Source organism: Lepus europaeus, chromosome 11 (genome assembly GCF_033115175.1).
Source record: "Lepus europaeus isolate LE1 chromosome 11, mLepTim1.pri, whole genome shotgun sequence".
NCBI classification, from domain to species: Eukaryota; Metazoa; Chordata; class Mammalia; order Lagomorpha; family Leporidae; genus Lepus; species Lepus europaeus.
Window position 1 is genome coordinate 50,989,124 of NC_084837.1, and position 13,009 is coordinate 51,002,132.

Consider the following 13,009-nt stretch of genomic DNA (forward strand, 5'->3'; position numbering starts at 1 on the left):
GAGCACACACAGAAGCACCATAAGTTTATTCTAATCAGGCCATTATTTACTATGCAGAAAACCCATCATCCTCAACTAAACACATGTTCTTGCATGTTGTAACTGAACTCCTGCTCCTGAATTTACAAGTGGGAACTTACCCTCCCTAACAGCAGTACCTCCACAAAGTACAACTCAGCCATCTGCAAGCTAAGCCAATAGGAAGATAAATAATCTTTACACCTAAAATGCCAAACAATTTTTATTTTCAAAAACAACTTTATTCATGACACATATTAAAAAAAAATTCCCACCCCCTGGAAATGAGCTAAAAAAATAAACAAAATCCACCTCCCACCTCCCTGTTCCCACTTCCTCCCATTCCCTCCAAATAAAAGGGAAAAAAAGGCAAAGGAAAAAAACAAAACAAAACAAAAAAAAACAGAAAAACAAAAAAACACCCCAAAACCCCCCAAAACAAGGTAGTGCATTTCCCCAGGGGAGAGGGGAATTTACACTGGAGCCGCTGGGAGCGGAACGGAGATCTTCCGGCTACAGAAACCTGCAAAGAAAGACACTCAAAACAGAAAAAGAAACACAAAAGGAAACAAAACAGATCACCAGGCAATCTGCAGGGGCCGGGAGCCGGAAAAAGAAGGGTGGGGTGGGCGGCAGAGCTGGCAGGACAGGAGCAGGCAGGAGGGGACTGTGAGAGGCAGGAGGAGATGGAGGGAAGGTCACAAGCGGAACAGTTTGGTGTCCTTCCAGAGCCCTGGGTAAAAAGACCCTCCCACCACCCTTGCCCACCTACCCTTGAGCAGCCCCCAAGGGGGTGGAGTGGGGCAGGGAAACACGGGGAGCAGCTTGCGCAGTTGAGACGTGTCCATGGCGAATCCCCAGAGTGAATGAGCAGCCCCTGCCCCACTCCCTGGGCCTTCCCCTACTCCCCAAAGCAGGCCCCTCCTCAGCAGTTAGTTATAGGATTCTCCCCCCTTCCACAGTATATCTTTTTTTTTTTAAAAATATTTTTTTTTCCATCAAGGTCATCTTCTGTTTTTCTTTTTTTTTTTTTAATTCTTTTTTTTTTCCTTCTTTCCTCTTTTTTTCCTCTCTCTCCTCCTAATACACACTTTTTTTAGTAAGGGGAATACCATGATGTCGCTCTAGCCCGGCCCCTGGAAGAAAGAAGGAGAGTTAGGTGTTAACACGACCACTAGACAGCTCAGTGCAAGTCCCTCCCCACGGGCCCGTGCCCCAGTTACTGTGAGGGGAAGGGGGAAAGCAGCTTCCAGTGTCCTATAACTGACCCCATATCCCAGAGACAGTTCCACCTGGTGAAGGGGGAGGGGCAGGGGATTCAGAGTTCTCTGCCAGCAGTGGCAATGCAGAAGTGCATCTGAGATACAGAAGCTAGGACAGGAAAAGGACCTGCTGTTTATCCAGGTTCCAGTTCTCCAACAGCTCTTAACCCTAGGCCCTCACCAACAGATCCTCCCAAACTCCTAGGAGCAGATAATAGGTAGATCTTATGAAAAGCCAAGGTTATATCATATGCCTTACCTGCCTATTTAAACATTACGAGACAGAAAGTAAAGCAAAGCAACATGGGCACCACGCCAGGCCCCGAGAGAAAGTTAAAACTTCGGAGAGTGGCTCAGTTAGAGAGTAAATATCCCAAAATCCTCCGTGGCCATCAGGGAGGATCAAGAGCCTCTGATATTCTTCCAAGGGAGGTCCAAGCTTCAATCCCGCCCCTAATTGTGGGAAAAGTAGCAATCTCCTCACAGGGCTCTCACTGCCCTGAGGCCCTGTTCTTCTTGACTTTCTGTGCAAACATTTCACTGCCACCAACTCAGGAGAAAAAAGGGCTGGGAGAGGCAGCATCTCTCAGAACAGGTGGAGAGATGCAGCCCTTGTCACTCCCACTCCAGAAAAAGATGACGAGATTGGCCGCCTGGCCTGGCCTGCAACTACCTTCCTCACCCTGCACAGGCAGGAGACCAAGTCCCTGGAGACCAAGGGCAGGGGACGGGAGGGAGGTTCCTCAGATCAGGAGAGAAGGAAGCCTACAGGGCTCATGGGAGGCGGGGGAGAGGAGCAGCCCATCTATCCTGACCTGTAGATGCGACCCCGGGGCCTGCTGTTAAAACCACTGTAGAATCTAGAGCGGGAACTGTTGTAGTTGGTGGTCCTGGCACGGTAGCGGGCCCGTGGGAAACCCCGGTCTGTTGTGCTGATGCCTGGTCTGTTGGTTCGTTTTGGAATCACCTGAGAGTAAGGGATATGCAACAGAAAGCCTCAGAATCGATGTGGCGAGTTTACATAGAATGCCAATAGCAAGAGCAGGGGGCTTACCTTGATTTGTCTTCCTCTAAACAGGGACTCATCTAAGGCCAGGGAAGTTCTCACTGACTCTTTGTCTGAGAACTCTATATACGCAAACCTGAAAAAAGTGATGTCACTTTATTTTCTTCTCTAGGTTGCAAACAGCTCCTAGGTCAAACCCACCCTTCAGACATGCTTTGTTTGGGTACACTGTATTTACATTTGAAGTTATCTGTCAATTTTTAAATGGAAGATTTGAATCAAAATTTCCCAGCTACTCTTGGGAAATAGGCCAGATAAGGTCTGGATTTACATGTGGCGGTAACCAAGGAAAAGCTGCCCCTCCCCTTCTAGTTTTTGAGATCCCACCCACACGGGCCTTCCCCTTCATCTGTCTAGCCTCTGAAGGCATTTATGGGAACCCCCTGACACACCAACACTTGCGCCTACCTCAGAAATCAAAGGCCACCTGTTCTGGGGTAGGCATTGTGGCCCAGTAGGTTAAACACCACTTGGGATGCCAGCATCCCATACTGGAATGTTAGTTCAAGTCTTCGCTACTCCACTTCCAATCCAACTCCCTACTAATGCACCAGACAACGTCTCAGCAAATGATGGCTCAAGAACTTTAGTCCCTGCCACACATGTGGGAAACCCAGATGCAATTCCTTGATCCTAGCTTTGGCTTTACCCAGCTCCGGCCACTGCAGCCATTTGAGGAATGAACCAGCAGATGGCAGATGGATCAGTCTCTGTGTGTGTGTGTGTGTGTGTTCCTGTCACTGCCTTTCAAATAAACAAATGCATTTTTTTTAAAAAAAAGTCACAGAACATTTTCAAAAAACAATAAATTGTGCTTTATATTGAACAGTAAAATTTCTTGCTGTTGAGAGGGTCTCTTTTTCTCCACCTAAAGACTTATCTGAAAGGCAGAGTGAGACAGACAGCGCTTCCATCTGCTGGTTCACTCTCCAAATGACCACAACAGCCAAGGCTAAGTCAGGCCAAAGCCAGGAGCTTGAACGCCATTTGGGTTTCGCACATGGGTGGCAGCTGCCCAAGCACTTGGGCCATCTTCCATTGTCTTCCTAGGCCCCTGAGCAGGAAGCTGGATCGGAAGTGGAGCAGCCAGGATCGGAATGGACACTTCGATATGGGATGCTGGTGGTGTCACAAGCCGCAGCTACAACACTGACCTCTAATTGGCTTCTAAACTATGACAACCTCCTCTTCCCCCTACTTACCCTTTGGGATGGCCACTGAACTTGTCACAGAGTATCGTCACACGGTTGACTGAACCACAGCCATGAAAGTGAGCTTCCAGCTCTTCTGCGGTTGCACCATAGTCCACCTGAGGGAAGGGGGCACATTTCACAGGTACTGGGCAAACTCCTGTCTCCACAGGTACCCCACTCATACTGACCTCGGTCATCTATATACACCAAGGCACATTACGTCTGGTCCTGTAAGAAACTAATGCTTCTTCCTCCCAACCCCACGGCCTTTGCTGAAGGCTCCTTCCATTACCTTCTGCATCCTTCCCAATCTACTCCCACACCCCAGACCATCACTTATCCCAGAGATGTGCCTTTCCAGATTAAATGACTCCCCAAAGTAAGAACCATGCCCCATCTCCAACCAGAGTCCCAACGCATACATTGCCAACATAGATGGAACGGGCGTCAGCCTCCATCCTCTCCTCAATAGACATGATCACTGGGCCAGCTGTGAGGAAGAAAGTGACAAAGTCTAAACCGTGCGTCCTCACTGGTCTAACACATGCACTTCCCACCACCGGCACCACCACTAAGAAGCCCATCAGTGAAGACAAAGGTTTCGGTCTGTTTGGTTCCCTGCAGGTCTCACTATCTACCACACAGTAGGTGCGCATTAAAGATTTGACAAATTAAGAAATGAATACAACCTTAAGAATCTTAGATAACAGGAGAGGAGTCTCCCCACCAAGTCAAGTCCCTAGTGAACAGCTGCCGTTGAAATGCCTTGCACAGCAAGCAAATCAAATGGGCAGAGACTTGACTTTTCCATTGAAAAGCGGAAGACCCCTGCAGCTGAGCAGTTTCTGAGAGGGGCTAACTGAAAAGGTAGGTCTGAAGGTCAAATGCCAGCTGGAAACCTCCAGAAAGACAGGGGCAGACTAAGAACAAAGAACACCACATTTACAGTGAGGACAAAGGGAGGCACAGACTACCACCACCAAAACACAGGTTTCGTCTCCCAAAGGTCAAGAGAACACAATGGACTCTGACCGCAGCACCTGCCTACAAACTGCTCAGCCAGGCAGCTTCGGGGTCCCACGCCTCTGCAGCCGCGTTCTCCGTGCTCCCCACGACCCCTCCAACCCGGCGACCCCAGGCTGCACGTGCACGCGCCAGCTGACTCACCATTGCCTGGAGGTGGGCTCATATTCATCTGCTTCTCTACCTCGTTCTGCAGTTCTTTTAGCTTCTCCGCTTCCTCCTCCATCTCCCTGACTCGGGCTTTGATCGCTTCCAGCTCCTACAACGAGTGGGGAAGGTATGCAGAAGACCTTAAGGGGAATTACCGCAGGGGCTGTGCCGGCGCTCGCTCGGCGCGTGGCTTCAGCCGTACTCGGCCATTTCCTCTGCCTCACGCGAGGATCACGATGAAGAAAACCAAACTACCTTCTCTAGGAACACCAGGCACCCATGACGCCCGAATCGACCCGGCCCGGTCCTTTGACACGACCGAGGACCCGTCCCCGGGCCAGCCCCAGCCACGTTATTCCCCGCCCAACCCCACCCCCCGCCTGCCTCCCGCTCGCCGGAGCTCTGGGCCTCCCGCGATCCGGCCCGCCGGCCTGCTCGCTCGCCCTCCTTCCCTCACCGGGTCCTCAATGGCGCTGTCCCCCGGGTCACCCTCGACCAGTCCCGGCTCCTCCTCCTCCTCCTGGTTGCCGGGGGCTCCCGAGCCAGGCCCAGGGCCCGGAGTTCCCGGGGGTGCGCGGGGCCGGGGCGGCTCCTCTTCGGGCTCGGGCTCTGGCAGCAGCTCCCCAGGCTCCAGTTCCTCAGACTCCAGGCCGTTCCCGTAGTCCCCTGCGCCCCCCGGGGCCCCCTCCCCGGCCTCCCCACCGGCCCCGGGCACAAGATGGCGCCGCCGCCCCGGCCCGGAGCCCCGACCGCCCGCAGCCCCCGCTGCTGCTGCCGCCGCCGCCGCCGCCGCCATCGCCGCTCAGACTGGGGCCCGCCGCCCGGCGATTGGAGAACTGCGCCGGCCACGCCGAGGGTTCATTAGTCAAGCATCCTGCCCGTCACCACGAGCTAGGACTCCATTGGGGAAGATTACTTGACAATCAAATAAGACCCCACCTCCAAGGCGGGGCTCTGCGCCAAATCTTCAAATCTTGGTAGGAGAAATGTCTGTCAATCAACACACGTCCCACCTCCTCTGGAGTCCTTAGGTAACAATACCATCAAGCTGTGACGACATTCCTGCTTCTCCCCCGCCTACGGGCGGGCCCACGAAGTATAGGACGCTCTGTGATTGGCCCCTGGCTAGGCGACTGGAAAGGACCAATCTTTTAATCGCCTTACTGCATTGGCCCAGTCTCAGATACCGATTGACTCGCGAGATTCGAAGGGCAGACGCCCGTTCCGTGACAGATGAACCTTGCCCCGAAACGTATTGATGGGCTTTAAGCTAAGGAAACCCGGGGTCACGTGACTAATCTGGCCTTAGGGGGCCGCCATCTTGATACTGCTGGCCGGCTGATGAGCTGTTGGAAAGCTGGGGGCTGAAACGGCGGCGATTTCTGGAAACTGGTCTCCTGACCAGAAAAACGCCAGGAAGGATGTTGCTGCGGAAACGGAGGTTCTGAACAGAGCGCTCCACGAGGGAGCTGACTTTTGTCATTCATAGTATTAGCACCACTCTCCACCAGATGCCCAAAACCAGAAATTAGGGAAGAATTTTCACTCCACAGCTACAAGTCACGAGTAGTTCTTGCTTGACCCGTTTCTTCCCTTGCCTCAACTGTTAGCCCCGTTGCCTACCTTGCTCTCTTGGCTTCCAGGGTCGCTCCTCTGTTATCTGCACCGCCAGCACAGTGGTCTGGGTGTGTTGGCCAGATAGTCTCAAAAACTCTTAAGTGTTGCCTAAGGCAGCCCAGGACCTGACTCCTTTGTGAATGTTGTCTCCGCTTTCCTCATTCCAGTGCGTGTGCCTGCATCTAGTTTGCCTGCGTAACTGCAGTCTCTCTTCAGCCACGCTGCCAAGCTTTCCTTTCCCTGTCAAGACAAGCAGGCCTTCCTCACTGTGAGCCTACGGCTTTATGTTCTAATTATGATGTGAGACTCCTCTGTTGTCTGCACTGCCAGCACAGTGATCTGCCTGTGTTGGCCAGATAGTCTCAAAAACTCTTTAGCGTGGCCTAAGGCGGCCCAGGACCTAACTATGATGTGAACCCCTGCTGATGAGTCACTGGATCTTGTTTATCTTCGCACCTCCACCTTGTATGCTTAGCACATAGTGTCACATGGTGTGTTTGTTGACTGATAGATGCATTGATTGGATATCTTGTTATCACCATCTTCAGCACTTTCCACCCTCCAGCTCTCCTTCAGACCCTAAAGGAGTCCCCTCTCCAGGTTTCCACCACAACCGCTGCCCCCGTAACATAAATGAGACTTGGTCCTGGAAGGCACGACTGACAGCTGTGTTAGCGGCGACCCTACACATTTATTAAGAAAGGAATGGCAGTGCTAAACTTGCAAGAGAACATTTTTGTAGACACACCAAAGTAGGTTTGAGAGCCAGATTCACAGGAGCCCAACCAATAAGTAAAACAAGCACAGTTAAGGCAAAGGGATTTAAACAAGAGATCCTATTAACAAACCAGTCAAAGGTGCCTCATTATACCCAAGTCTTCCCATCTCTCCCACTTTATCTTGCAATTCCTTACCTCAGATACCGGGAAGCTGGAACAGAGTCATAGTTGAAAATTTTTTTCAGCAAATTCATAATCCATTTCAGCTTCAGTGATCTGGGAGAACTAAAGTTGAGTACTGAAAGCAAGCTCTAAATAATTCAGATCTGGGACTGGTATAGCAGATTAAAGTGTCTCCGGCAATGCCAACATCTTATGTATGTGCCAGTTCAAGTCCTGGATGCTCCACTACCAATCCAGCTCCCTACTAATGTGCCTGGGAAAGCAGCAGAGGATGGCCTAAGTGCTTGGACCCCTGCACTCACGTGGGAGACCCAGGTGGAGTTCCAGGTTCCTGGTTTCAGCCCAGCTCAGTCCTGGCTGTTGTGGCCATTTGAAGTGTGAACCAGCGGATAGAAGATGATTCTCTGTCTCTACCTCTCTCCCTGGAACTCTGTCTTTCAAATAAGAAAATCTTTTTTAAAAAAATAAAATAAATGATTCAGATCCCTGGAAGAAAGGTCTTCTATATGGATCCTAACTTAACTATATTTGAGTGTTTTGTTTGTAACTAATTTCATCAAGGCAATTCAAGGAAATGTGATTTTAAAAAATGTCTTTGAACCTGACTTTTGTTGAGCACTTGATTTTCTAACAGGCACTGTTCATTATATCTCACTGAATCTCATAAAACATGATCAAGTAATATTTACAACCATAACCTTTTTGAGGAAAGAAGAAAAGGGTTTAAAGAAGTAAAATAATTTGCCCAAGTCATCGAGCTAACTAGAAGTATGCAGGGAATTCAAGGGCAGTTGTCAAAGTTAGATCAAAATTAAGGTCTGCTTTAACACACCAAAATTACACAAATTATCTATATATGACACTGACTACTGGAATAAGACTAAATTCCAACAAGAGACAAAAGTTTAAGTGTCCTATATCCAAAGATCATAACCTATTGAAAGGTTTATAGTGTGATAAACATACAAAAATAACTTTTGTCAGGCCAAAGAAATAGAATGTAAAATTATATACAAAGTATAACTACAACTATGTACATCTGATTTTTAAAAAGAACAACTGGAGCATGGGGAGAAAAAAATAAAAATCAATGCAATCTATTTTATTTTTTGGTAATATATACCAAAAGCATTTAAAATGTTGGGATTCTTAACCCAATAATCCTATTTGTTATAATCCCTTCTAAATAATCTGTTCTAGATAAGTAAGGGGAGGGCCAGCGCTGTGTTGTAGCGGGTGAAGCTGCCTCCTGGGGTGCTGGTTGAGTCCTGGCTGCCCCACTTCCCATCCAGCTCTCTGCTATGATCTGGGAAAGCAGTAATAGATGGCCCAAGTCTTTGTGCCCCTGCACCCCATAAAGACCCAGAGGAAGCTCCTAGCTCCTGGCTTCAGATCCACACTGCTCCAGCTATTGCGGTCATCTGGGAAGTGAACCAGTAATTGGAAGACCTCTCTACCTCTACTTCTATCTTTGTGTAACTCTTTCAAATAAAAAAAAAAAAATCTTAAAAAAAAAAAAGTCTCCAACCCAGCTTCCTGCTAATGTGCCTGGGAAGACAGCAGAAGATGGCCCTGGGCCCCTGCCATCCATTTGGGAGACCTGGATCGAGTTTCTTGCTTCTGGCTTCAGTCTGTCCCAGCTCTGGCTGTTTGCATCCATTTGCAGAGAAACCAGCAGATGGAAGATTTACCTTACTCTGTTGCTCTGCCTTTCAAATAAACAACCAATTAAAAAAATAAAATAAAATAAAGTAATCTAAAAAGTGAATAGGGGCCGGCATTGTGGTACAGTGGGTTAACGCCCTGGCCTGAAGTGCTTGGCATCCCATATGGGCGCCGGTTTGAGACCAGGCTGCTCCACTTCTGATCCAGCTCTCTGCTATGGCCTGGGAAAGCAGTAATAGATGGCCCAAGTCCTTGGGCCCCTGCACCCTCGTGGGAGACCAGAGGAGGTTCCTGGCTCCTGGCTTCTGATCAGCGCAGCTCCGGCCATTGCAGCCAATTTGGGAGTGAACTATCAGATGGAAGACCTCTCTCTCTCTCTCTCTCTCTCTCTGCCTCTCCTCTCTCTGTGTAACGCTTTCTAATAAATAAATAAATCTTAAAAAAAAAAAAACTTAAAATATAAAAAGTGAATAAACATTTTTGTTAAAGATGTTTTTCAAAGTGAAAAAAATATAAACAAATGTACAAGTGAGCTTTCAAATTATGATACATGTGAAATTTTATGCAGTTATGCTTTCAAAATGTTTTAAAGGAAGAATGCTTGCAATATAATAGCAAGCATAATTGGTGGCATACAGAATTCTATATACAATATGACCATAAAATAAAAGCACGCATAAAACACTGGAAAGAAATATGCCAAGCTATTAACAGGAGTTCTTTCTGGGTAGTAGGATTATGGTTTTCTTCTCTACACTTATGTTAAAAAACCATTCCAGCTTTCAGACTTCCCTTAGCAGTCATGATTACTTTTATCAAAGAAGCAAACATGCTTAAAAGGATGTTTGAATGGTGTCTTATAAAGTCAGATCCTTTCTGTATATAAAGATAATTGAAAATTAATCTTGATGTGAATGGAATGGGAGAGGGAGCAGGAGATGGGAGGGGTGTGGGTGGGAAGGAAGTTATGGGGGGAAAAAAGCCATTGTAATCCATAAACTGTACTTTGGAAATTTATATTTACTAAATAAAAGTTAAAAAAATAAAGTCAGATCCTACTACATGGTAAAAGGCAGGGATATCATTTTAATTATATTTGTATTCTCTTATCACTCCATAAACACTAACTGAATGGTCTTTTTTTTTTTAAAAAGACTTATTTATTTATTTATTTGAAAGGCAGAGTTACAGAGGCAAGGCAGAGGCAGAGAGAGGTCTTCCATCCGCTGATTCACTCCCCAGTTGGCCAGAACAGCCAGAGCTGAGCTGATCCAAAGCCAGGAGCCTGGAGCTTCTTCCGGGCTTCCCACACAGGTGCAGGGACCCAAGAACTTGAGCCATCTTCTACTGTTTCCCAGGCCATAGCAGAGAGCTGGATCAGAACTGGAGCATCCAGGATTTGAACCGGTGCCCAAATGGGCTGCCAGTACTGCAGGTGGCGGTTTACCCAATATGCCACAGAGCCGGCCCTTGAATGGTCTTATTTAATATCTTGCCTACCTTGTAGACAATACAAAAGAGAAGATTTCTCCTCTGAGAACAAACTCTTTAAATCATTTCCTTGTCTACTTGAAAGGCAGGGCGACAGAGAGCACTTCCAGCAGCTGATCCACTTCCCAAATGCCCACAAGCAGTGAGGTCTGAGCCAGGCCCTAGTGAGGCCAAAGCTAGGAGCCTGGAACTATATCCAGGTCTCTCAAGCGGCTGGCAGGGACCCAAGTACTGAGCCATCATCTGTTGCCTCCCCGGGTTCATGAGCAGGAAGCTGATTCACCAGCAGAGCAGCCAGGCCCCCAGCTGTTACTCCCATATGTGATGTGGGTGTCCCTAGCAGTGACTTAACCCAGTGCACAACAACGGCACCTGAGAATGACTTTTGAAACAAATTGGTGTGGGATTGTCTGAGATTCACCATTACAAGTATAAACAGAGAACCATGAAGTTTGAGAAAAGCTGAAACTCATATGATACTGCACCCCAGAAGTGGGCAAAATACAAAGTTGAGAAAGGGGAAATTAAGCAGTAGAAATGTCTGAGGCACCTCCAGTTCTGTCCAGAGGGACATTTTCTCAGTAGACAACAGACATAGTTGGGGTCTTTAAAACTCCTGCTTTGCAATGTTTATAGACTACAATAATTCTCTGATCTAGATCTACACCATGTAACATGGTAGTCTTTGGTTATAAATGGCTGTTGGGCACTCAGGAGGAGAAAGAGAAAGTGAAATAATATATTAATAACTGTTTAGTATTAATTAAATTTTGAAATAGGAAGTTTTTTAATATAATGGGCTAAGTAAATTATTAACATTAATCTTGGAATGGGGGTTTAGTGATTAAGAATAGTTTCACCTGTGGCCCACATCAAGTGTCCAGGTTCAATTCCTGGCCCCTGACCCCAGCTTCCTGCCAGTGCAGAGTCTGGGAGGCAGCTGTGATGGTTCAGGTCGTTGGGTTCCTGCCCCTGATGTGCGAGATCTGGATTGAGTTTGCCAGGCCTAACCCCAACCACTGCAGGCATTTGGAGCGTGAACCAGCATATGAGCTTTCTCTTTCTGTTTCTGTCTCTCAACACAATTAAAAATAATATAGGATTAGTTTTCCCTGTTCTTTTTGCTTTTTTAATGGAGTTAACTAGGAAATGGAAAGCTTCATGGCGGCTTGCAGTATATTTCTGTTGGAGCCTTTTCTCTTTACTTACCTCAGTTTTGGAGCAGATCCCAATTATCTTCTACTGTAGCTCCCTCAGTCTGCCCTGGCATGGCAGTAGGGTAGCCATTTAAATGCAAAGGAGGCTCAGCTGGGTTGCTTCATTGCCAATCTGCTTGAGTAACTTTTTAAAAGCTTTATTCCTCAAAAACTTGTTTTAACAAATTGTACCAGAAATATGTATTCATGATCCAAAAAAATCAGAAGATATTGACAACAAAAAGAACAAAATCAAATCTCCCTTAAAATCTACCACCGAGAAACAATCACTGATGATACGTGAGCATACAGCATTCCTGAAATTTTGAATTGCAAATATAGAGAAAGGCACAGAGAAACATATATTTTAGCAAAATGGGCTTGAATTATTTTTTACAAAAATATCACTTTGTGACAATATTTTTCCTATTTTATTTTTCATAGTTTTACTCAAAAGTGACCCAAATGGGTGGATGTTGTGGCCCAGCAGGTTAAGATGCTGCTCGGGGTGGCTGCATCTCATATTGGAATGCCTGGGATCAAGCCCACCTCTGCCCCCCCTTTTGATCCAGCTTCCTGCTAATGTGCTTGGGAGGCAGCAGATCCTGACCCAAGTATTTGGGTCCCTGACATTCACATGAGAGACTGGGATGGAGCTCCTGCTCCTGGCTTTAGCTCAGAGGGTAAAGCCACCAACTAGGATGCCAGCATCTCATATGGATCAAGTCCTAGCTGCTCCTCTTCTGATCCAGCTCTCTCCTATGGCCTGGGAAGGCAGTGGATGATGGCCCAAGTGCTCAGGCCCCTGCACCAGCATGGGAGACCCAGAAGAAGCTCCTGGTTTCAGCCTGGTCCAGCACTGGCTATTGCAGCCATTTGGAGAATGAACCAGTGGATGGAAGACTTCTCTCTCTGAAACTCTACCTCTTAAATAATTTTTTAAAATTATTTTTAAAATAATTTAAATTAGGCTGGCGCCGCGGCTCACTAGGCTAATCCTCCGCCTTGCGGCGCCGGCACACCGGGTTCTAGTCCCGGTTGGGGCACCGATCCTGTCCAGGTTGCCCCTCTTCCAGGCCAGCTCTCTGCTGTGGCCAGGGAGTGCAGTGGAGGATGACCCAAGTGCTTGGGCCCTGCACCCCATGGGAGACCAGGAGAAGCACCTGGCTCCTGCCATCGGATCAGCGCGGTGCGCCGGCCGCAGCGCGCCAACCGCGGCGGCCATTGGAGGGTGAACCAACAGCAAAAAGGAAGACCTTTCTCTCTGTCTCTCTCTCTCACTGTCCACTCTGCCTGTAAAAATAATAATAATAATAATAATTTAAATTATTTTTAAATAATAATTTAAATAATTTTTTTAATTTTTAAATTTTCAAATTTTTAAAAAATCTTTTTAAAAGATTTATTGATTTATTTGAAAGTCAGA

The 13,009-nt window shown here is 47.5% G+C and overlaps 1 protein-coding gene across 2 annotated transcripts; it reads right to left on the reverse strand.

Moving 5' to 3' along the window:
* Positions 1-238: 238 nt before the first annotated feature.
* On the reverse strand, positions 239-5,523 carry PABPN1 (poly(A) binding protein nuclear 1). 2 transcript variants are annotated; one of them, XM_062205426.1, is made up of 7 exons: positions 5,170-5,523; positions 4,707-4,821; positions 3,962-4,029; positions 3,549-3,655; positions 2,335-2,422; positions 2,096-2,247; positions 239-1,154 (listed from the first exon to the last, which is right to left on the reverse strand). In XM_062205426.1, the coding sequence occupies exons 1-7, from the start codon at positions 5,506-5,508 to the stop codon at positions 1,115-1,117; spliced, it is 909 nt and encodes a 302-aa protein (XP_062061410.1). In that variant the 5' UTR covers positions 5,509-5,523; the 3' UTR covers positions 239-1,114. The 2 variants fall into 2 exon arrangements, with proteins under 2 accessions (XP_062061410.1, XP_062061411.1); XM_062205427.1 differs by lacking the exon at positions 5,170-5,523 and adding an exon at positions 4,968-5,031.
* Positions 5,524-13,009: the final 7,486 nt, after the last annotated feature.